At 36.8% G+C, this 23,369-nt stretch overlaps 2 protein-coding genes across 5 annotated transcripts in view; one reads left to right on the top strand and one right to left on the bottom strand.

Moving 5' to 3' along the window:
• Positions 1-3,165: 3,165 nt before the first annotated feature.
• Positions 3,166-3,783, bottom strand: LOC128998779 (uncharacterized). The gene has a single exon (XM_054425135.1). The coding sequence runs from the start codon at positions 3,781-3,783 to the stop codon at positions 3,166-3,168; it is 618 nt and encodes a 205-aa protein (XP_054281110.1).
• Positions 3,784-4,812: 1,029 nt separating this feature from the next.
• Positions 4,813-23,369, top strand: part of LOC128987332 (PIH1 domain-containing protein 2) — a 44,543-nt gene continuing 25,986 nt past the window's right edge. Inside the window, exons 1-3 of one of the 4 annotated variants that reach the window (XM_054408242.1) lie at positions 4,814-4,909; positions 5,870-5,994; positions 6,936-7,088. In XM_054408242.1, the coding sequence (XP_054264217.1) occupies positions 6,966-7,088 (123 nt within the window). In that variant the 5' untranslated portion in view covers positions 4,814-4,909; positions 5,870-5,994; positions 6,936-6,965. Of the gene's footprint in view, positions 4,910-5,866; positions 6,008-6,935; positions 7,089-23,369 lie in introns of all 4 variants that reach the window. The other 3 variants (XM_054408404.1, XM_054408323.1, XM_054408162.1) reach the window with 3 other exon arrangements.

Below are 23,369 nucleotides of genomic sequence, written 5' to 3'. Positions count from 1 at the left end.
TTCGCGCTAACGGACACGTAGGGCTTAAATAAATATAAATAAATATATATATATATATATATATATATATATATATATATATATATATATGAATTTGGAAGGAGGGTGTTTTTGTTCACTGGGGACCTCAAAACAAACAAGTTAATCGGTCCCGGGTCTAGGTCTTACCATGAGACCTACGGTAATAGCTTATTCCCTATATGGGTAATTCGCTAAAAAGATAAAAGTTTATTTATTTACAATAAGCTGATTAACAATAAACTGATTAACAATAAGCAGCACACAGGAAATTATTACATTTTAACAACGTGTTGTTTCAAACAGCTGATCGGCAAATGAGCATAAAACAGCTGATTGACATGGCTCACTAGCAGTGGTTTTTCTTAGTAACAGTTGGTATTGGCATGATCACATTTTCTTAAAAATGAATTTTTTTCATTTAATTATGAACCATTTTCCTTAAATTTGGTAGGTACCATAAGATTTTTAATTAAATTATCTTTAAAAATATAGGCCTAGTAGTTAAAATATTTTTTAATTTGCAGTTTTTAAGTAGTTTTGAACTATTAAGCGGCCGCCATTTTTATAATAAACACTAAAATATTTTATTTTATTTTATTAGTTCTTATAAGGTATAATATATACCAAATTTCGTTGTTTTATAACAAGCCGTTCTTGAATTAAAAATGTTTTGTGAAAAAACAAAATGGTGGCTATATGAGTAACGTTTGAGCTATTGAAATTTTGAATATGATATTTTGACTTGTCTATGGTTCAGGAATCATACCTGAAAAGTTGGCAGAGAATTCCGGGGCACCCTGTATAATATGTGTGTCTGTGAACACGATAATTCGAGTAATTATTTGTCGTCCGATTTTGATTAAATTTGCTTGAAGGCGGGATAAACTTGGATGAGTTTGCGAACCCGCATGATTGGACCATGGGCACGTGTTTTATCAGTGAATTTATTGGACAAAAATTGGGTTTTCTCATTTTTGACCCTCAAAACACAAAATTCACTAAATTCTCTTTAGACCATTTTGAAGAGCTAAAAAACAAATAATTTATATAGTATGTAAACGCTTTTTACGCTTATGGTTATGGAGAAAATTCAAAAATGTAAATTTAAATACCCATGTTATTCTTATAGAGAATATTGTAAACGGTTGCAGTTTGCTTGTCATTTTGTTAATATTTCGACCAAACTTGGTAAATCTATTTATTTTATACTAAGCTATTCTACTAAAAAGACATGTATTTTTTAGTCGGATATTAATACCTTAGGTTTAGTGCTACAGGGAGGTTAATAAAGTGCACTTTTTTACCCTCCCTGTGGCACTAAACCTAGGTGTGAGATGTTAAACCTAATGTTATTTAAATAGAATTAATTGAAAATCAAATCAGGCAAAAGCAATTTGCTTAGTCTGTTTGTTTGCTGTGGTGGGGTATTTCTTCTTTTATAGCAGAACGATGATAGCGATATTTCAACCTTTTGTAATATTATATTCATGCATGAAATTAGTTGACTCGGATCCTTTGTTCTTTGGCTGGCAAAGACTGCGTAACTCACTCCTAAAATTGAACACTTGAGGGCTAAGGGTAGTTTTTTCTAGTTTATTTTTATTTTTATTTATGGTCTTTTTGTTCGATTTTGGGAAAGATATGTCGAAATAGTATTTCACTTTGTCGATTAATAGGTTGTATTTTATATTCATATCTCATTGAATACTGAATAAATCTAGCCAAGTTTCTTTAGAAAGATAGAATCTGTAAATGTTCATGTTTGCCTCATCAACCCTACTAATCCTATATTTGATTTAATTATTTTTGGGAGGAGAGAAGTTTCTATAAAGATCACTCTTATGTGGGTGGTGGTCTGACAATCTGGTAGCCTAAATTATGACTGAGCCTTTCTTTGCCTTTACATCGTTACTGAAGATAGTGTATATTAGGGATCTAGAGCCCATAAGGCTTATCTCTTCTCTTAAAACTCTATCAGGTTATCTAGGTCAAAATAACATGACATTATGAGGCAAGTCTTTGACTTTCAATACTTTCATATTTGGCTTGGAGAGATCAAAGTTAAGCGATCTCCCATATGAAAACTACTAGTGCATGTTTATGGACGTATTTGTTTAGGACATTCTGAAATCACTGAAACCACAGCCAGCTCACAGACTCCCTGAATAAGCTCCATACTCTAAAAATTGACATTTTATATTGGGCCAGCTCCATAACCTACTCCACCTGATGCTGATTGACACTTATTGAGCCTCTGTTTCATTATTTATCTTGCTGAAGAGGACTCTTCTGATGAGCCAGCATTTAGGGACCCCGGTTTGCATTTAACACCCGCTTGAGAACACCCAGTTTGCCTTATATAAGCCTTGCAAAACCCATTTGAATGAGTTTTTTGAGCTTCCTGACGATCCAGTGGCGGTTCTACATGATTGTTTTACCATCCTGATAATTAGACCAACCCGTTAATACCAAGGCAAAAATGTGGTTCGGATTCCTAAACCTGCAGTGTCTCGCCTTTATTGACCATTATAATCATACAAGATTATTAAGATTGTTAAGATTTTATTTATTTATTCGTACATACGGCAATCGCCATTTTACAAAATACGTTGATTAGGTATACAGAATATTATTATACATTTTTCTTTCAAGCCGCTTACATGCAATAATACTACTAGATTCAATCATTTAAGTTGATTCAGTTGCAGGTACAATTCATATGACACAGAAATAACACAAAAATAGAGCATCAAAGACAAAATAGAACAAAGTGAATTTAAGCGCAGTGATAATATAGTTCATGCTACATGCTATGAAAATCATGCTATGAAATAATATAGTTCATGCTACATGCTATGAAAATCAATAAATACTTCATGCCAAAGTGCATTCTACTGTACATGCTAAGTTTGTGCTAACAGTGTACGCTATGAAAAATTGACAAATAATTAACAAGGCAAAAATCCAAGAAAAGGAACAGGAATAACAATTGACTAGCATGAAAAACAAACAAAGTTAGCTCTTCCTCTTAATGTCCTCCATGCTCAGCCACCCAAGAGAAGACTTGCCTTCGAAACTTTTGAAGGGATTCACCAAAGAAATCCAACTGTTGGGCAGAGTTTCCAGAGCGCAGCAGACGTGGAATTACACTGTGGTAGGCGCGTAGACAGTCTGATGTGAGTGCTTGCTGGAGAAAGGTTGTAGAAGGCGGGTTCCAGCAGGTACGTGAAGGTCTATGCAACGTAGAAGTTCAGGGCAATTGATATAACCATTGACAATCTTGAATAGGAATATAAGGTCAAGGGTCAGTCGTCTAGATGACAGCGGAAGGATATGGTGCTGGTTTGCAATTTCTTGTATATCCACATCAGGATAACGGATGCCACTTCTAACACCCACCAAACGCAGGAAACGTCTCTGAACTTTATTTAAGTGGTCACAATGCCCAATCTGGTGTGGGGCCCACACAGTAGATCCATATTCAACGATGGGACGAACTAAAGTCACATAGAGGGTCTTCAATGTTGCAGGAGATAGGGCATTCCGTGATGCGCGAGCAATGAACCCCAATAGAGCGTTTGCTTTAGCACAAATCTTAGTGATATGTACGCCTGGATCCAAGGATGGTGTCATATACAAACCCAAGTCCTTAATCACTGTCACTCTACACAGGATCAAGCCATTTAAAGAGTATTCAAAGTGCAGCAAAGTTTTCGATCTTCCAAATGACATTACTTGACACTTGTCAGCATTCAGTTGCATAGCGTTTCTATCACACCACTGTTCTATCTTAACCAGATCTTCTTGAAGCTCTTGTTGTTGATGGATTGAAATAATCTCCTTGAAGACTTTAATTTAACATCATCGGCGAATAGAAGAAAGTTGGACACTAGGGACTCCCCAATATCATTTATGAATAGACCGAAGAGAAGAGGGCCGAGAAGAGACCCTTGTGGCACACCTGGTGTTACGCTCACAACATTCTTCGAGAGTGATGATGCAAATTTGACTTGAAGGGTTCTGCCATTTAGATAGCTTTGAAGCCACTGGAGAAGAGGACCAATAATTCCATATGCCTTTAATTTAGCTATCAGATGGCTATGGCTGACCAAATCCTTTGCGAAGTCCAGATACAGGCAGTCAACTTGGTGGAATCGAGAGATGGAGGAAACAACACTCTCACTGAAGACACAAAGATTGGTAGTCGTTGATTTCCCAGGGCGAAAGCCATGTGTTGCTGCGGAATGAAGACATTCTTGAATTTAAAGGATAATACTTCCAGGATCAAACTTTCAAAGACCTTAGCAATCATTAACTGAATCACGATAGGACGGTAATTTGTTACTTTAGATGTAGATCCGGATTTATGAACTGGTACGAGATAGCCAGACTTCAACGATTTCGAAAAAGTACCACTCAGCAGCTTGTTGAAATAAATAGTTAAATGAGAGGCAAGAAGATCGCTGCATATGACTTCACAACGGCCGGAGTTATGCCATCCGGTCCAGGTCCCTTGGAGGCATCAAGGTCCTGTAGCTTTCTTTCAATCTCAGTAGCCAAGAAGAGACAGGACGAAAGGTTGATGTTGGATTAATTTTGATGTTGTCCATTTATATATTGTTATTTTTAATACATTTTACTGGCTATAAAATATCCAACCTATTTTACACCATGAGATAATGAGCTGTAATACCCTAACGAAGTAGTTAATTGAATATAGTAAAGATGTTTTCAGTATTTCCTTGTATTACCTAAGATTTGAAAGGCAGTGACTAGCTGTCAAATTAGTCACCAGCAACTCGACAGGACGGGGGCTTCTGCCTTCTGCCGTGCCGTTAATCGATTGTAAACAAAGGATTCGGGGAATGGTTCTTTGTCAAATTGGATGGTAAGTATATGAAATTTTGTATCTCGTGGAAGTGTTATTCATAGCCCATGCTCTATCCATCAAACGATAACTTTTACTCTATATTTTGACTAACAGTTATCAAACAAATCTATGATTATACCATTAAATTCCATTTTAAGAATACTGAAACAGCTGATAAAGTCTGAAAGTCTCTTTAGGACTTAGGATAATCTAAAGCTGGTTTGGTTTAACTTATTCTTTGTAACTAAGATTTTTCAACTATTTACTCCAAATCAATTTTTAAATATTGGATACCTAAAAATCAGCTAGGCCTATGTGAAATATATATAGCCTAGCCTATAATTAAATATAAACAAATTCCCTTTCTGCACAAGTGGGCATAGGACTAGGTTTTTGCTTTTACACTAGAGCCGCGTTTACACTATTCAACTTGTTGTATAAACTTGTGTTGTACAGCCAATTATAGTAGGCCTAATTGGTTTGAACATGTCTAAAAATACAATGCAAAATATTGAACAAGTTGTACAACCAAAAATCTTGTTTTACAACAAGTTGCAGCGTTCCCGACCCATGTCAGAAACGTCGAACATGTTTACCAAAGATTGTTTCTGCTATTTGTTTGCAAAGTTTGTAAAACAAGTTGTATAGTGTAAACCCTGCTTATAGATTATAAGAACCTATGCCCAGCCTACATGGAGTGTTAAGTTAGGCCTAATTAAGTTTCAAGACTGGTTTCAGGAAAAAAATTTATAAAACATTTAGGCTACCGTATGTATGTAGCAGACTAGAAAACTTCCAATAGGCTAGTTTCCTTTCCAGTCAACACAACGCTTCTAACCGAAAGCCACTGTCTGAAGGCTTCAAGGGAACTTCTCTATTCCTAAGTTTACTGGAATGGAGTTCAGAATCATCGTCAAAGTCGTTTGATTTGCTGTGATGATGCTGAACTGCTTCCCTTTCAAGTATTTTTTTTAGCAGAACATAAAGAAGTCACTGGGGTTGAGGTCCGAGCTGTAGGGTAGCTGCAGAATCGTTGCCACCTTGTTTAGGGCTCAAATCTGGGTGACTGTTCTTCTGCCACGTGCCGCTACTTCTGATTGTCCGTGAGTACTTTCGGTACAAGTTTGGCATGAACCTTCCTCCTTCCTCATCAAAAAATCTTCAGAAACCATTTGAAACTCTTTACCGTGGTACAAATTCATATTAGGTACCCGTCTAATGTTCGAGTGTCGGTTTCTGCTCAAAATGTTCACACTTTGGCCAGATTTTCTTCATTCAGCAACGTTGAAGTCTTCATGGCCATTTTTTAAACCACTAAAAAAATATGCCACACAAAAACCATTAGGCCTGTGACATTATGTCTTCTCGATATGTCTTCTTGAGATCGATGATGAAGACTGATCATAATTTTATGTCAAGAAAGGAGACAATATTATGTTACCAGATCAATGTAGGACTTATTTTATCCAACCAAATAGGCTAGGGTAATTTTTACAGACATTTGAAACTAAACAATTTTGACCAAGCTCGTTGGACTGTTCTGTTTAGTTTTAAACCCCAGTAAAATAATTGTTTAAAAAGACTCTTTAACTTTTTTGAAAGTCCATGGTTTATCAAAATGTCTGATCGAAAATGGTTTATCAAAATGCCTGTGCCTTCTAAAGGATATTTAATTAGCTTGATCAGCTAGGTATTATTTGTAAATGTTTTCTGGTTTCTTCTAAGCCTCATGTCTTAACCTCTAAATGAGACACTTACCTAACTTGAATAGTTTTGTAGTTCTCAGCACCACTTCAGTGCTTTGACTCATGGGATATGATTTAACTTAATCAGGGCAGCAACTTTTACCATAATCTGTAGGCCTATTAAAGAAAAAATTGATAATATTTTCTTGCTTTGGATCTACTACAGGCAGAGGATGAAAAATATATTAGGCTAAGGTTTTATGTGAAACAGAAACAAGTAAAAAAATAGCTCTGAGCTATGTAAACCTGTTGACTATACCTATAGCTATCCTATTGAGTTTGAAAATTATTGTTGTTAGAGGGAGGAGTTGAACATCACATTACCCACAATGAACAACAACGGAGAGAATGTGTTGGCTCCATTACCAGGAAATCAGCCATTGTCTCGCAACTTCACCCGAGTATGGCGCAGCCCACCTCAACCCCACATGTGTGTTCAGGATACTCTAAAGGTAGGTAACAGTGACAAACTTCACAATTTAAGCATATTTGTACCTAGCCTAGTACATTTTATATGAGAGATGGTATGAGTCCCTTTTGGCCACCCCACTTATTTTGTTAAGTAATGTCATACACAGGCAATGTTGAGTAGATTATGATGGCCTGCATTGAAAAAACTAGCTCCCTACAGCCTCTGCTAAACTACCTATACTAGGCCTATACAATTCACTAAAAATACATTGTAGTTGCTCCGGAACTGTTATTTTGACTAGCCTAATTGGTTTTTTACATTTATCTGTCATCAGTTTCAAATTGTAACATTCAAGGTTCTACATATTATTTCGGCAAGCTGCCATTTTCAAAAACTTCATTCCAGGAGTCTATAATAAATATATCCAGTAGGCCTATAGGCGGAACACCCGTGCTTCGCTACGAAAACTTTAAAATTGGTAAAAATGTTTAATAAATTAGTGTTTAAAGTGCCAGATTATCATAAAATAAAACAAATTACATAAACAATAAATTATTTAATTTGTATAATAGTTGAGAAGCCACAACCAGCTAACACAACCCACCAACATGGACATTTCAAATACCTTATTCATTTCATAGAGGTATTCCCTGGAATTAAGGTCATTATTCCCGTCACTGTCGTGGGGTAAGATTGAGAAGTAGTCCCAGTTCCTTACAACATGGTCAACAATTGCTTCGCGGTTAGTTATTTTGTGTATGTGTGTATGTGTTTAAGGTGAATTATGAATGAGAGTGAAGTAAATAAACACGCATCATCTCAACTCTGATGTGAATTATATTGTGTGGAACGAACTCGCTATTAACAATTAAACCTCAAGTGTCCATAAATTGAAACGTTTTAAACAACTTCAAAAATATTAAAAGAACTACCTATATAAGTTCTTAAAAATTAAAATGCAATAAAAAACTAATTTCAATTCCTATTTTCTTCAAGACTAACTTAATCACACATTAAAAATTGATAAAACTAAAATGCCACAATAAATTAGGTTAATTTAACTGACACACAACTCATCTGTGATATTGATGTACAGTTTTAACATGTGTTCATTAATTTATTGTTTATGTTTACCAATTTTGTAAATATAGGTAGCCTACAGTAGACTCCATCTTATCCGGACTCCTCGGGACCGAGGCCAGTCCGGATAACGGTTTTTCCGGTTAAACCGACGTCCCCAAAAACTTGTTTAAACGGACCCCGTTTAAATGCATACTGTATACAGTATTTGACGTAAAATTAGGAGAACAGTGTTTTTAGACACGTGATCACTGGTCTCAAATTTTTTCCACGAGAACAGTCGTTTTAGTACCGCCCACTTCCTGCCGATCTAGTCCGGTTAAACCGATGTACTGATAAAGATTGTCTGGATAAAGAGATGTCACTTCTACCGAGTCTAGTCCGGTTAAAGTTAAAACAATGTCCGGTTAAAAGGTGTCCGGATAAGAGGGAGTCTACTGTAATAGGCCTAGATTGAGTAAAATAATGTATCTTTTGAGTTGAATATAGACAATAGACAATAGACAAAATCTTTATTGAAATATTCCTAGAGAACATTCATGCGTCAGGTACATAAAATGTACAGTATGTACATAAACTATTACAGTCATTTGCAATTACAATTAGAATATTTTTTTCTTTTTTTTTCATGGTAGCTTATTGTTTAAGAATTCATCCTCAGAGTAGAACGGCCGGTCCATAAGACATGTTGTCAGGTGCTTCTTGAACAGATTGGGTTGTTTTCTCTTAAGGTGCTCTGGTAGGTTGTTAAAGTACAGAGCACCTTTGTAGGATGGTTTCTTCTCGTACAGACTCAGATGGTGTTGTGGGAGGGAAAAATTGGCGGCATGTCGTGTGTTGTGCTGGTGTATGTCTCTGTGTCTTGGCTGGGCTGTTTTAGTGGTGTGGATAATGACTTCTCTTATGTAGAGTGAAATTGATGTGAGAATTTTAAGGTTCTTGAATGCTTCTCGGCAACTGTCTCTATAGTTTAGGTCGGCAAGGCATCTAATTGCTCTTTTTTGCTATATGAGTACTCTTTCCAGGTTGCCTTTTGATGTTCCACCCCAAGTCGCAATGCCATATCTGAGGTGGGACTCGAATAGAGCAAAATATGCAACTTTGGCTACTTCTGGACTGCAAGCTTGCTTGATCCTACGTATAACGTAGAGACTTGAACTTAGCTGTTTGCAGAGCTGGTCTATGTGGGGTTTCCATGATAGCTTGGAGTCAATTATGATGCCAAGGTATTTTGTGTTTGTAGTCCCGGTATTGTAGTGTCTGTGTTGTTGCGTTTGGTGGTGAAAGTCATTTAAACGGTTTTGATATCGTTTAGAACTAGGTCGTTGGAGGTACAGTATTGCTTTGTTCTCTGGAGTTGTGTGTTGGTTTTCTCTTCCAGATTTTCCATTGTTTTGTCCGCAAATGTGAGAACCGTGTCATCTGCGTACATGGTGGTGTGTCCATCTTCCCCAATCCAACTAGGTAGGTCATTCGTGAGAAGGAGGAATAGGACTGGGCCAAGTACTGATCCTTGGGGTACTCCTCTTCGCACGTCTACAGCTTTGGATTGGGCCTTATACTTTGTGTTGTTCTTTATGTAGGCTATTTCCACAAGCTGTTTCCCGGTTACTAATGTAGCTTTTAAACCATTCTGCTGCTCTTCCTCTCACACCTAGTGTTTCCAGCTTGAGTAGAAGAAGTTCGTGGGTTAGGCAATCGAAAGCTTTACTAAAATCTAGGAAGAGGCTTGTTGAAGTGTTGCCTTCTTCTAGCTGGTCTAGTATGTGCTCCTGCTCCGTCAGTTGTATTAAGGCTGTGGCTGTCGATCTGCCTTTGATAAATCCATGCTGTTGACTATTGAGAAGGTTGTGTTCTTGAAGATGGTGTAGGAGTTGGGCTAGCACTATCTTTCCGATTATTTTTGAAAACATTGATATTAGGGAGATTATCCTGTAGCCTTCTTTCTATCGTTGGTCCATTTTTGTATTTTGGGTAGACTTTAGCTATTTTTAATTTATCTGGGAATTTTCCTTGTGAGAGCGATTTATTTATGAGTACTGTCAGGGGTATTACTATTTCATTTTTACAGTTATTTAGAAGTTTAGCTGATACCTCATCAGTTCCAGATGAATTTTTCATCTTTAGAGATTGAATGGCCTTTTGCACTTCTTCTTGTGTGACCCGTCTGAACTGGAGTGTGTGATGTGTTGCTGGTAAATGGTCTGTTAAGGCATTGGTTCTAGAGTTATTGTTATTTTGGAGTGTTCGGTCAGCTATTGATGAGAAAAAATTATTAAAACAGTTTGAAACTTCTATTGGGTCGTCTATTGTTTTACTGTTGATTTGAAGATGGATTTGGTTTTCAGTATTTGATCTCGCTTCCCTTTCTCGGTTTATTGTTTGTCACAGTGCTTTAGACTTGTTTTCAGCCTGATTTATGTGAGCTGTGTTGTTTTCTTTCCGAAGCATTTTCAAATGCTGGTCGTACTCCTTTTTAGCGAATTTCCCTATAGGGAAGTAGCTATTACCGTAGGTCTCATGGTAAGACTTAGGCCCGGGACCGATTTAATTTTTCCTTTTAATGTCCCCAGAGGCCAAAAACACCATTCATTCAAATTTTTATATATGTATATATATATATGTGTGTCCGTGAACACGATAACTTGAGTAATTTTTATCCGATTTTGATGAAATTTGGTTTGAAGGTGTAAGGTGGGATAAACTTGAATGAGTTCGCGATCCAGCATGATCGGATCATGGGAACAGGGTTTTATGGGGTAAAAATTGGTTTTTCTCACTTTTTACCCTCAAAACACAAAATTTCCCAATTTTTCTCTAACCCTTCTTATAGAGCTTAAAAAAACAAACAATTCAGTATATCAAAGCGTTTTTGTACGGTTATTGGTTACGGAGAAAACTAAAAAAATGGTAAATTTAAAATTCCCATGTTATTCTTATGGAGAATATTGTAAAATGTTGTAGTTTGCTTGTTTATGGATATATTTTGATCAAACTTGGCAAATTTATTTATTTTATAGTAAGCTATCAATATTTTACTAAAAACACACTACTTTATTAGTTTCCTTGTAGCAGCAAACCTAGGTACTCGTTAAACCTAATAATGCTATTTAAATAGATCAATTATTGAAAATCAATCAAATGGAAATTCGCTTAGATGGCAGGTTTGCTGCGGCGGGGGTATTTTTAATAGTTGTTCTGGCTTTGTCTTGCATAAGTCCGGTTGTTTGCTCCTTTTCTAAGACCTTTATATATTCATTTTTTTTTTAGTCTAGCCGATTCTTGATTCCAGCACTGTCTCCTTTTATGTTGTTTAACTCAGTGAACAACACGTTTTAAGACAACACGTTGACGTTTTAAGAGGGCAGGTGTGGTTTAGTGTTGTCTGGATGATTTTGCTGAAATTGTTGTAGGCTTCATCTACGTCATGAGTTTATATTATATTTTCCCAGTCTTGTTCTTGTAGTTGTGTCTATTGTTATCTATTGTTGTTTTGTTGAAGATTCGTTTATTTTCTTTGATGTTGTTGATGATCGGTATTCTAGTGATTATTTTTGCGATTTGTGCGGTATGGTCAGATAGTCCTGATGTTATAACTGAGGTTTCTATTTGTTGATTATCAATGTTTGAGCATATCCAGTCTATTGATGTTTCTGAGTCACTTGTAATTCGAGTGGGAGGTAGCCTCATTCTTGAGATATTTAAGGAGGTTAGGAGTTCTTCAATTTTTTCGTTTTCATTGTCATCAACTAGGTTGTTTACATTGATGTCCCCCATTATTAATATTTGCTTGTCCGTAGTGAGCACTGTTTCCAGTTGTTCAGAGAGTATATCGATTGCTTGGTCTAGGTTTGCACTTGGTGGCCTGTATACTCCGAGGACCAGCAGTGGATTCCGGTTTAGCTTCAGTTCAAAGAGCACAGTTTCGCAAATCAGTTCTGTTTCCTCGCTACTTGTGCATATGAGTGATACATGCTTTTCCCAGCCACTTCTTACGTAAGCGACCACTCCTCCTTTGACATGGGATTTCCTTGAGAAGCCTCCAATAAGTGAGTAATTTTCTTTCCACGTGTTTTGCAAGTTTTGTTGTGCTACGCAGTGCTCTGTTATTATGATTAGGTCCGGGTCTTCATCTATCATATAATTATTATACCTACAATAAATGGCGACGAGGATGATGGAAATAGGAAATATAAAAAAGGTTGAGATCTGGTGCAAAAGAGCAAATTTCCTAAGCCTTAAAATTAATTGTAGAAAATAAATCAACTGTTAAAATGACATATAGCCTACAGAGATAGATGTGAGTTTAGAAAGTTTAAGTACGTATTGGAAACAATTTGAAGACGCACAAACCAAAATTGAATTAGCCACTGAAGATGAAGAACAAGATAATATAGCCTCGTATAGAAGTGAGACAGAAGAAATGTACATCGTTTTAGAAGCAGCTTTGAGACATGAAAAAAACACGACACAATAATACAGAGCCTACAGCAGCACATCCACTTAACAAGGAACCAAGCACAACATCAAACATTAGTTTTGTTCCATATGACAAAGAAGAATCTTTTAGGAATTTCATTAAAAGATTTGAACATTTTCTTGTTCTTAAAGATGAAAATGAAGAGAAAACAAAGCTTTGTAGTTTACTACATTCACTTTCACCTAAACTACATGAACGACTTCTAGATATAGTTGCCCCTGATGACCCTTACAAGATGAACTATGAAAATGTAATTTCTATTTTGAAAGAACATTTAGAACTATTACTAAGTGTATTAACATTACAACATCGCTTTGTGTGTAGAGTACAACAACCGAATGAGTCAATCATTGAATTTGCTATGGAATTGAAGAAACTGTCTAAATATTGTCAGTAACTGATGTTATTACGCATGCAATTGGTAAGAGGACTTAACAACCATAATATTAAAGGATAACTTTTACAAAAAAAAAAAAAAAATTGTAACTAGATCACTTGAACTTGCAACATCACTAGAAGCTTCGAGAACTGAAAGCAACATGATGACTGCTCAAACAGCACCACCAGAAGTTCCAGTGCTCAAGGTTGTAGAAAATCAGACTAGAAAATGGGACAGATACTCTGGGAGTAAGAACTACAGGCAACAATAGAATAAAAAGACTACGTCGGAACACAAGCTGAAAAGAAATTATCAGGTGGGGCAGAATTATTAACTGGTGAGAAATTATAGCCAACTTCAAAAGAAAAGTGGATACCAAGGCAAAAATGTGGTTCGGATTCCACTATGAACTGTAGGTCCCTTAGTTGCCATTTGCTGTGTATGGGTAGCTGTATTAACAGCTGTGTCTCAGGAATATGTCGGCCTTAGTCACCAACAAGACTACAAGATCATCCTACATCTCCAATCAGACTTGGCTCAGAAATGGTCACCATTTCATTGAAAAGTATTAGAGTATTAATGGGAAGGTAGATGAAAAGTAAAACTAATACAGCATGTTTGGTAAAAAGATAGCATAGCCTGAATATTTTCCATTTAATTATGTAACAAATATCCTATAACAGAAATTAAAAGGTTTTTAACACTTACAAGACCACATATCTTTCATAACGTTAAAGAACACATCCGGTCATTTTGACCGTTTTGTGCATTTTTGTGTTTTTTTTGCCTTATTTTTGTTTTAAATGTATAGTAAGGTGATACAAAGTAAAACAAACATTTAATTTAACAAATAAAAGTTTATTAGAAATGACTTGTGAAATACGTATTACATTTTTGAACATTTTACCTAAGAACAAATATTGTTTGTTGTAAAAATTTACAAATTTCTCTATATCACTTGTAAATTTGGCAAATGTCCAAAGTCTCATGGCTGTTACCTACACACATTCTTCAGCACACCCTGTACACACTCTTCTTTGACATTGTCCGCATATGGCGAGGTTGCACTTGATACACTTGTGTTGTGTTTTGCGGTCACTTCCAGCGGGACACTTCTGGCAAGTTTTGCGTTTCTCCAGACGATCGTCAGGAACACCTTCTATCTGGGGAGCAGCATCATTTCCTAGTATCTTCTGGATTTCCTGTTTCAATTCCCTTGGAAGATTAGCCACTTCAGTGAGCCTCTTTTGAAGATGAGGGACGATCAACTCTTTTGCAAGGCTCTTTATAAAACCAAAGCGTGTTACATTTGTTTTTCGGGTGTAAGACATGTACACAATGAAGGAATTTACACTGGCAATGTTTATGAGTCTGTAAAAAACAGCTAGTGGCCATCTTCTGGTTTTTCTACTTGAAGAGTATACGGCACATTTCATGTCGATGAGGTCGACACCGGCTTTAGTGCTGTTGTAGAAGCAGATTATCTCCGGTTTATTTTTCTCTTCATTAGTGTCGATTGTGTGATGCATGCTCGACAACAGACAAACTGCTCTGTTCTTTTTCGGTACAAAAGATAGAAGTGTTAATTCATTCCTGAAACCATACAGGGTAGATATGACAGGACGATCATTATTTGGAAGGAACTCAACTGGTATGCAGAGTTTATTCTTTTTCAGTGTACCGACGTATGTAAGCTTCCTTTTGCGAAGTTCGTCTACACCCTCCACAGAAGAAAACCAATTGTCTGCTGTCACATTTCTGTTCGTTCCCTCGATTACTTTACACAAACGAACCACTGACTGAGTTGGAATACTAAGATTCTTTTCTGCTTCTGTCAATCCAACTCCATCACTTCCTTTTCCTGTGTAAATATATGCATTGCACAGGTAGGAGGTTTTGGCATCGGCTAAGCACATTACCTTGATACCGTACTTTTTTGGTTTTTTTGGCATGTACATCCGAAAACTGCATCGACCTCGAAAAGGAATTAGCATTTCGTCAATTGTAACATATGCTGAAGGGCGATACACAGCCTGACTATTGCTAATGATTTTATAAAAAATCTCTGAAATGGCTGCCGCTTTATCAATTGTTTTTCTTTGCTCTCTGGTTTGAGCATCGTCAAACCGTAAAGAACCCACAAGAGCTTTGTAGCGATTTAGGGACATGGTAGCTCGAAAGATTGGTCGACTAAACTCGTCTCTCGTAAACATTGATTCCATAGTTTCGTCATTTGATTTTAGAATTGAAGACAGTAGTAGTAATCCAATTAGAGCAGTCACCTCTTCATTGTTAGTGTTTCTAAAATTGGCTTTACTTTGCCCAGGGGGGATTTTGTCTCGAACTGATAATAACTTTATGTTGGTATTGGTAACGATTTTAGAAATAATCTCAGCATCAAAAAACAGTTGCCATACCTCTGTTTTATTGGACGCCTCTCCTAACGCTCGTGCAGGCCCTGTGATCCCAGGCAATCCTCCTCTAAGAATATTTCTGGCGGGAGTCCTTACATTTCGGGGAGGATGTTTGCTGGTCCAACCATTTGGAGGGCCCTGTTCCTTTTTCCTCATCCTTTCAAGGAAATATTTAGGAAGCGGAACATCTGGAGCAACAGCATTTATTATGACACTTGACTCACCCACGTCCACGTCGTCCACTAGCATTGCATCTTCGTCCGAACTACTCGATTCGTCTGCCTCACTTTGACACATCACGTAGTCAGGGTCGGCGTCTGAGTCATCGACCACGGAGCCAACATCATCCACTTCATCTGGATCGTCCGGATTGTCTTCATCTTCCTCTAACAACCTCCGTACTCGGTCATCAAAATCTGGATCACCCACTGTCCAGGATGTACCACAAGACTTACTTGTCCCAGGTCGGTCCATTTTACGTGAGAAATATATAAAAATAAAAACAAACTATCACCAATTATGTACAAAGAATAAAGTGTCCATATGCTGATTAGACACCTCGAAAAATGTCACTAAATCACTATAAAATAAGTATAGAGAGTCAGTACAGTCTACGTTATAGGACACATACGGTCACTTTGACCGACAGCAGGATAACGGTATAGAACACACGCGGTAATTCTGACCGGCCGACGAAACAAAAACCATCCACACTAGGCACTGCTCAAGGCCAAACTAATCGATATTTTGCCGGGATGTCAGTGAGGGGGTGGGAGGAAGGTATTGTGAGCGGTAGGCGCCAAAACTATTCAGTGTTGCCAATATCAGAGCGTAAAAATTCCCATCGGTCAGATTGACCGATGTGTACTTGTAAGTGTTAACACACTCACTCCCGTGTAGAGAGAAGCGTGTATGATAGTGTGCCGGCTCTGACTGAACCTGTTAAAACGACTGAATAAATTACACAAACTATCATTCAGTTAAAGCAAAAACCCCTTTCAAATATCTGTTATTGTTGCAAACGGACTTAAATTGTGTAGAATGATAAAGACAAAAGGTGTATTTAGGTACAAGTTTTACTTAATACAAAAACACAACATAGCTTCCTACAAAACACATCTGGTATCCATGACAACTAACTTATACAGAACACATTTGATACCAAAATGAACTATTCTCACAAATCATATTTCAACAGTTATTATCAAACCTGCATTTTGATTAGCATTTGATTTGAGCAGTATATATACAGCACATTATAAACCAACGATCACATAAGTTTAATAGATGGAGCACACCTATCTAACTAACATTAAAGCAGGTGAAGCACGGTCCGCCATCTTACTGTAGGTTAAAAGCGCTAGATGTCGAAGAAAACGGCACCAAAACTCAATGTTCCGCTTCAAAATAACTCGACATTTCATTTACACTACTTAGACTAAAGGTAAATTGTTGATACTTTGTATGAATGATATCAATAAGTCTAGGACACTATTGGTTCTAATTAAAAGCTTAAAAGTTAATATTTTCCATTTTAAATCTTCAAATAAAGGCGGTACTTTTAATTGAGTTTTAAAATATGACATGCAAAAGTTCGTCGGCTGCTACTTTTTTTTTAGGTCAGGTAAGTTAAAAAACAGTGGATTTTGCAGCTAAAGAGTTGAATGTTTTGGATCATATGTTTAGCTGGTGTATTTTGGTTGTAATTTAAATTGTAATATAGGGGCTACCTGCCACCGTGTTGCGTCATGCGGGCAGATTCTGCCTACAACCTCACTTGTAATACAGTTTAGATACTTAAGTTTGGAGCTATACAGAAAAGTTACTAAAATAATTAGAAAAACACGGAGTACATATAAATATAATAATCGTTTTATTTTTTGTATTCATATAAAAATTAATATTTTTTAGCTCTTTCACAAAAATTAATATGTCAGTCAGAATATAAAAGAAGAGTTGTATAAAGAGTTTCAGAAACTATCTTGTGACTTTGAAAATTCGTACATTGTAAACCAAATGCCAGAACTTTATCAAACGTTAATACGATATAGATACATAGGCCTACATTATAAATTAATTTGTAGCTTTTCAGAATTTTTCTTTCGGCCAAAAAGTTTTCGTTGTTAATTATGTAAACTAACTTTTTCTATGAAACGGGTAACGCTAGAAAACAAATTAAAAGCGTATTTTGGAGGTCATTGTAATAAAAACATTTATAATATAAAGGCGTATTGTCACAGATATCTTTGATATAAACTGACATTTAATTAGTTGCGCCTGCTATTAGGGCTCATCACAGCTGGCAGCCGCCATCTTAGTGAAGATTGGGGAAAAATGCTGGCTTCACCTTGCGGACAACATGCTCCATCTATTGGTCTTATTTGATCGTTGTTATTAAGGAAGTAAGCAACATGGAATTTGAATGTATATACAAAGAAAAAAATGGAGCGATCTCAAGAGAATAAGCCAAAACTTCAAAGAACTCAAATGGAAAAAAACACACAAAACGTTATGATATTGTTATACATTTTTTATAACTGGTGTTTCCACACAAGAGTAAAAAATAACTAAATCGTTTTGAATGTAGCAAGTACATAGAGTGAATAAAAAATCAATGTTTTAGAAAATAATGAATAATGAATATTCACGAAAGAAATACAAAATAAAGAATCAAAATAATGAAATAGTCTTCATATTAAATTTATTAACTGTTGTAGATGGTCCATGATGTTAAGTTGTGAATTAATGATTTGCCACTGGTATTTATCATTTAACATTGAAAATTGAATGTCGAACTTAAGTCTGATTATAAACAAGATATAAAATTAATTCTGAACATGGACTTAAAATAGGCCACTTTAATTCATACCAGTGGTCGAAAACTCTACCAAAAATATGTAATGTACACCAGGGCCGGAACAAGGGGGGGGCAGAGGGGGCGGTTGCCACGGGCGGCAAATTTCTGGTTGCAGTAAATTTGTTTAATACAGTTTGTGTTTGTAAAAGTTTTTAATGAGCCGAACGTCATAAGGAACGTCAATTAAGTAATTTCAAAACTGCATAACGTAATAAACAAACAATAATTTTACAATAGAAATCAATATAAATTGCAACGGAGTAGAAAACACTGAGAGCCCTAATAGCATAGTTAGCAGCACAGAAAAGTTTGTTTATAATTTCAGCTGATCGCCATCCCTGTCAAGGCGCCATGCCGCCCTGCCGCCCTGCCTCACTGCCGAGTGCCGTGGTTCGTTATATAGAGGTTAGGTTTGCAGGAATTTCGCTAAGTCGAGGTTCAGAACCAGCCTCGATCAATATAGGTCGGGACTTGACCTCATTAAAATACAGTACAATTAAAGTAGCATGGGCTACAATACTTTACAGTACAGTGTTTACATTGTACAGTAGAACCTAAATTATCCGGCATAATAAAGGGGAGGGATCTTGAATATTGCGCAATCATGACAATGGCATTGACCTTGGTACAGGTTAAAAACTATAAGTTTAAAATCACAGCTTGTTCTAACCCTCCTAAAACCTAGCCAGACACTGTATTGCGTAGTCATAAATTATGTAAAGAACAAAACAAAACAGTAGAAAGTTTTGTAATCTACTGCCCGCGATGGGCTTATCCCAACTCCGCGCAGTGGTCAGAAATCTGTCAAAACCGACTGTCCAACTCCGCGCAGTGGTCACTTCGGATCCCTCGCGGCACATGTCCAACTCCGCGCAATGGTCAATTTTGGCTCTCACAGCCCTGACGGCTGAGAGTTTGTGTTTGAACTTTGAAATTATGTTATACTTTATGTTATGTTTATCATTTATAGGAAAGTAAAGAGATAAGATATACCTAAAACAGGAGATGAAGCTTAAAAACCACTAATAAGAGAAGTTTTAAAAAGTCGGCGAGAAAGAGTGACTGTGAATTTATACGTTCCAAATTCTACAATACTCAATCATTCATATTACTGGGCTTATGAGCTCTCTGAACTTTAGTACCAAGTTCAAAAATATTAGTTTTGTATACAACCGCAGATTGCTATAAAAAAATAGCTGTAATCTCTGTTTCATACAACAGTTAGCTACACACCTCAAAATGGAACAAAAATGGCCGACAAACTTCTATGTTTTTTATGACTTGCAATACAAAATTATATCAATACTTAAAGCAGTATAGTAATTTTAATAAAACTTCAGACTTCAAAATTGACTTTATATTTAATTACTCTACGTAGAAAATGTTCAAAATTCCAGGGCAAGTGAGCCAAAATTGGTAAAATTAGTCATCGTTAGTATTAAATAATTGTGAGCTGTGAATTTCAGAAACTTTCATACGTATCCACTCTTCGCACGGACTTTTTGAACTTCTTACATAGTGGTTTTTAAGTTTCACCTCCAGTTGTGAATCTATAATTTTGCATGTATAATAATCTAAAATATTTCTTTTACGTCTTACTAAATGCCGAATTTGACGTCTATGAAGAGGATTTTCATTGAAGCCAGACCCAGACCAACGTTTCAGCGAATTTCCCATATAGGGAATAAGTTATTACCGTAGGTATTATGGTAAGACATGGACCCACTGATTTAATTTTTCCTTTTTATGTCCCAAAGGCCGAAAACACCATCCGTTCGAATTCATATAAATATACATATATATGTCTATTAGCACGATAATTCGAGCAAAAATTATCCAATTTTGATTAAATTTTATATGAACGTTAAACCTACATTTATTCGAACGAGTTCACGAACCAGCACGATCGGACCATGGAAACTGGGGTTTATGGGGAAAGAATCGAGTTTTCCCAATTTTGACCCTAAAAGCATGTACATTTTTGAAATTTCTTTTGAAAGCAATTTGTAGAGCTTAAAGTCAAATAATTTAGTATATCGAAGTGTTATTATGCGCCATAATGGTTACAGAAAAAATTCCAACAAATTTTAATTTTATAATTCCCGTGTTATTCTTATAAGAGAATAAGTAAATTGTTGTAATTTCCTGTAAAAGGAGCGTATTTTGATTAAATTTGGAAATGCAAAATGGAGAAATTAAACTAATGCTATTTAAATATGGAATAAATAGTATATTTTGAAAGATATATTTTACTGGTAATGCAATCAGGCAAATGGAAGTTCGCTTAGTTTGCAGTTTTGCTCCGGCGGGGGTATTATTGTAATAACAGCAGCAAACTTTTTGGAAACTTCAACTCACGTCCATGCAAATGTGCTGTAGCCTTTGTTTTGGTAAAAAGTTTACCAAAACAACCACCGTAGATATTAGGAGTGGCCACCGCGCGGAGTTAGACTTGACACTAAAAGTGACCACCGCGCGGAGTTGGGCTAAACCCTTCGGAGGCCATAAAACTTTTCCTCGGATTAAATTTGACCACTGCGCGGAGTTGGGCAATCCCCCCCGCGATAGGCCGGTAGGCTACTTACAGTACAGTACTGATTTATCACAACAGAGGAATGTCAATAATAATCATTAACTATAGCATTGGTGTTGCTAATGCTAGTTGAAACAAATCGTATTGAAAACAATAAATTATTAGATAAGTCATTATAAAAGTGTATAATCATAGCCAACTTAAGGATAGTAAAAATACTCGTAAAAGGAATGTTAAAAAACGATGTTGTTATTCTTTCTTAGGTTTTTCTTTATCAAACAAATTGTACAATTCACCATAGTTATCCCATATCGCCCAATCACAGCTTACTAAACATTACGTCGTCATCAGTCCTCAGTGAATGAAATCAGTTCTCAATTGCAACATAGCGCGCGCAGAGACAGCAAAGATGTAAAACGGAGCAGACGAATGTTAGCGCAAGCGATGACGTGACCTTTCCATTTCATTTGATAAAGAAACAGATTTTCCCAAAACAATAATTGGGTGGGGATTTGTTATATCGAGGGAAAGACGTAGACAATTTGTTATGCAGAGGTTAAATTCGCAATGTAGATGTTCTGACAATGATAAATTTGTTATATTGAGGTGTCTTATTTTAGCCGAAATCACGAAAAATTCGTTAAATCAAGGTCGTTGTTATAGTTTGTTCGTTATGTAGAGGTAAAATATACATTGTGTCTTATGGAGAGTTCTAGGGGATTTAAAAAAATTTGTTATGTCAAGGAATTCGTTATATCTACCTATTCCACTTTACCCTCCATTTTTGTTTAATTTGTGATGGATTTTTTGTTGTGGGTGAAGGGGGGGGAGGGGCGGCAAATTTTAGTTTACCCCCACTCAAAAATTGTCTAGATCCGGCCCTGATGTACACACATTGACTATTGGATACTGAAGTAGACAGCCCATCTATATGTACCAGCCAGCTGCCGTCATTTTTTAAATTATAAAATATTGTATAGAAGACCCTTTATTATCGGCACTGTACCACTCCGGCACTCCAGTAATTCGGCGGGAGGTCTTCCGTGGTCGCGGCAAAATTCTGATTATCTCCCGCGGCCAAGTAGATATCACCATTCTCTCCTGCGGTCATGAAAGCGTCATCGTCGTCTTGCGCGATCGCGACAAAATCATGAGCATCCGGCGGTCACGGAAAAGTCATCGTCGTCATGCGCAATTGCGGTAAAATCATGAACCCCCCCGGATCCCCCGCGGACGTATAGACGTTATTATCGACTCCCGCGGTTACGGAGACGCCATCGTCGTTTTGGCAAAATCATGAACATCTCCCGCGGTCAGGTAGACATTATCGTTGTCTTCCGCGGTCGCAGCAAAATATTTGATCATCTCCCGCGGCCGTGTAAACATCATTGTCTACACCCGCAGTTACGGAAACGTCATCGTTGTCTTTCGCGATCGCGGCAATAGCGGTTTCCGATCGCATGATCTTCGGAGACGTGTTTTATTTGCCTTTTAAGTGTTTTTATTGATAACATTCCAGTAATCCGGCATTTTCATTAATCCGTCAGTATCACGGTCCTATATCTGCCGGATTACTGAGAGTCTACTGTAATTATTGTGCGAGCCATACAGAATGCATCTATTTTCTACCTTTTTTTGTTGCTGACACAGTTGATGGGTCATAACAGTTGCTCATATTAAGTCATTCCAAAAGTTGACTTGGTAAAAAACATTGTTTATTCGATAGAAGTTAGTAATTTAGATCAGCGCAATCTGTTGGTGGCTCACATCAACTACGACAAATCCGTCAGTATCACGGTCCTATATCTGCCGGATTACTGAGAGTCTACTGTAATTATTGTGCGAGCCATACAGAATGCATCTATTTTCTACCTTTTTTTATTGCTGACACAGTTGATGGGTCATAACAGTTGCTCATAATAAGTCATTCCAAAAGTTGACTTGGTAAAAAACATTGTTTATTCGATAGAAGTTAGTAATTTAGATCAGCGCAATCTGTTGGTGGCTCACATCAACTACGACGAACTTAATTTAAAAACTGGTGACAACTTTAACATGGGGATGGAATGTGTCTAGTTGTAAGTCAATGGTAGGCCTACAGGTTTCTCTATTTTCACACCAAGCTGTAAATAAAACATGTGATTGGAATTGCTTCCTTTTGTTTTGATTTTATGTTTATATTCCGTCGTTATTTCGTCACCAGCATGGCAACCCATAAGACCCATGACAATTTTTTTTTAAATTTTGAATTCATTTCTTGTGCTTATTTTTGAGCCTATTTTAATTTTTAAAGGGATTCTGCGCACCGCTGGCCCTCTGTGCGGGGGGGGCCTGCGAGCTAGGCGGGCCCGTGAGCCTTGACCGGGGCTTTCAGTAAATTTTACCGGCACACGGGCCCGCGATAGTGTGACAGGCTCAGCCACACGGGTCCCCTATCATAACAATATTTATATGAAAATTAAAATAGGCTACGTTTTTTTATGATGAAAATTTGTTCAAACCTATAGTTCAAGTAGTTTACAACAACTAAACTAACACTATTACTTGACCGATCGATATAAATTATCTACCAACCTAA

Source organism: Macrosteles quadrilineatus, unplaced genomic scaffold, assembly GCF_028750875.1.
Source record: "Macrosteles quadrilineatus isolate MER2022 unplaced genomic scaffold, UCM_ALF_1.0 Scaffold_1__1_contigs__length_201487025, whole genome shotgun sequence".
In the NCBI taxonomy this organism is placed as follows: Eukaryota; Metazoa; Arthropoda; class Insecta; order Hemiptera; family Cicadellidae; genus Macrosteles; species Macrosteles quadrilineatus.
This window is presented reverse-complemented; position numbering and strand designations above follow the sequence as displayed.

Bases quoted from the DNA above. Each gene is read 5' to 3' on its own strand.
- LOC128998779 (XM_054425135.1), bottom strand. From the start codon at position 3,783: ATGCAACTGAATGCTGACAAGTGTCAAGTAATGTCATTTGGAAGATCG.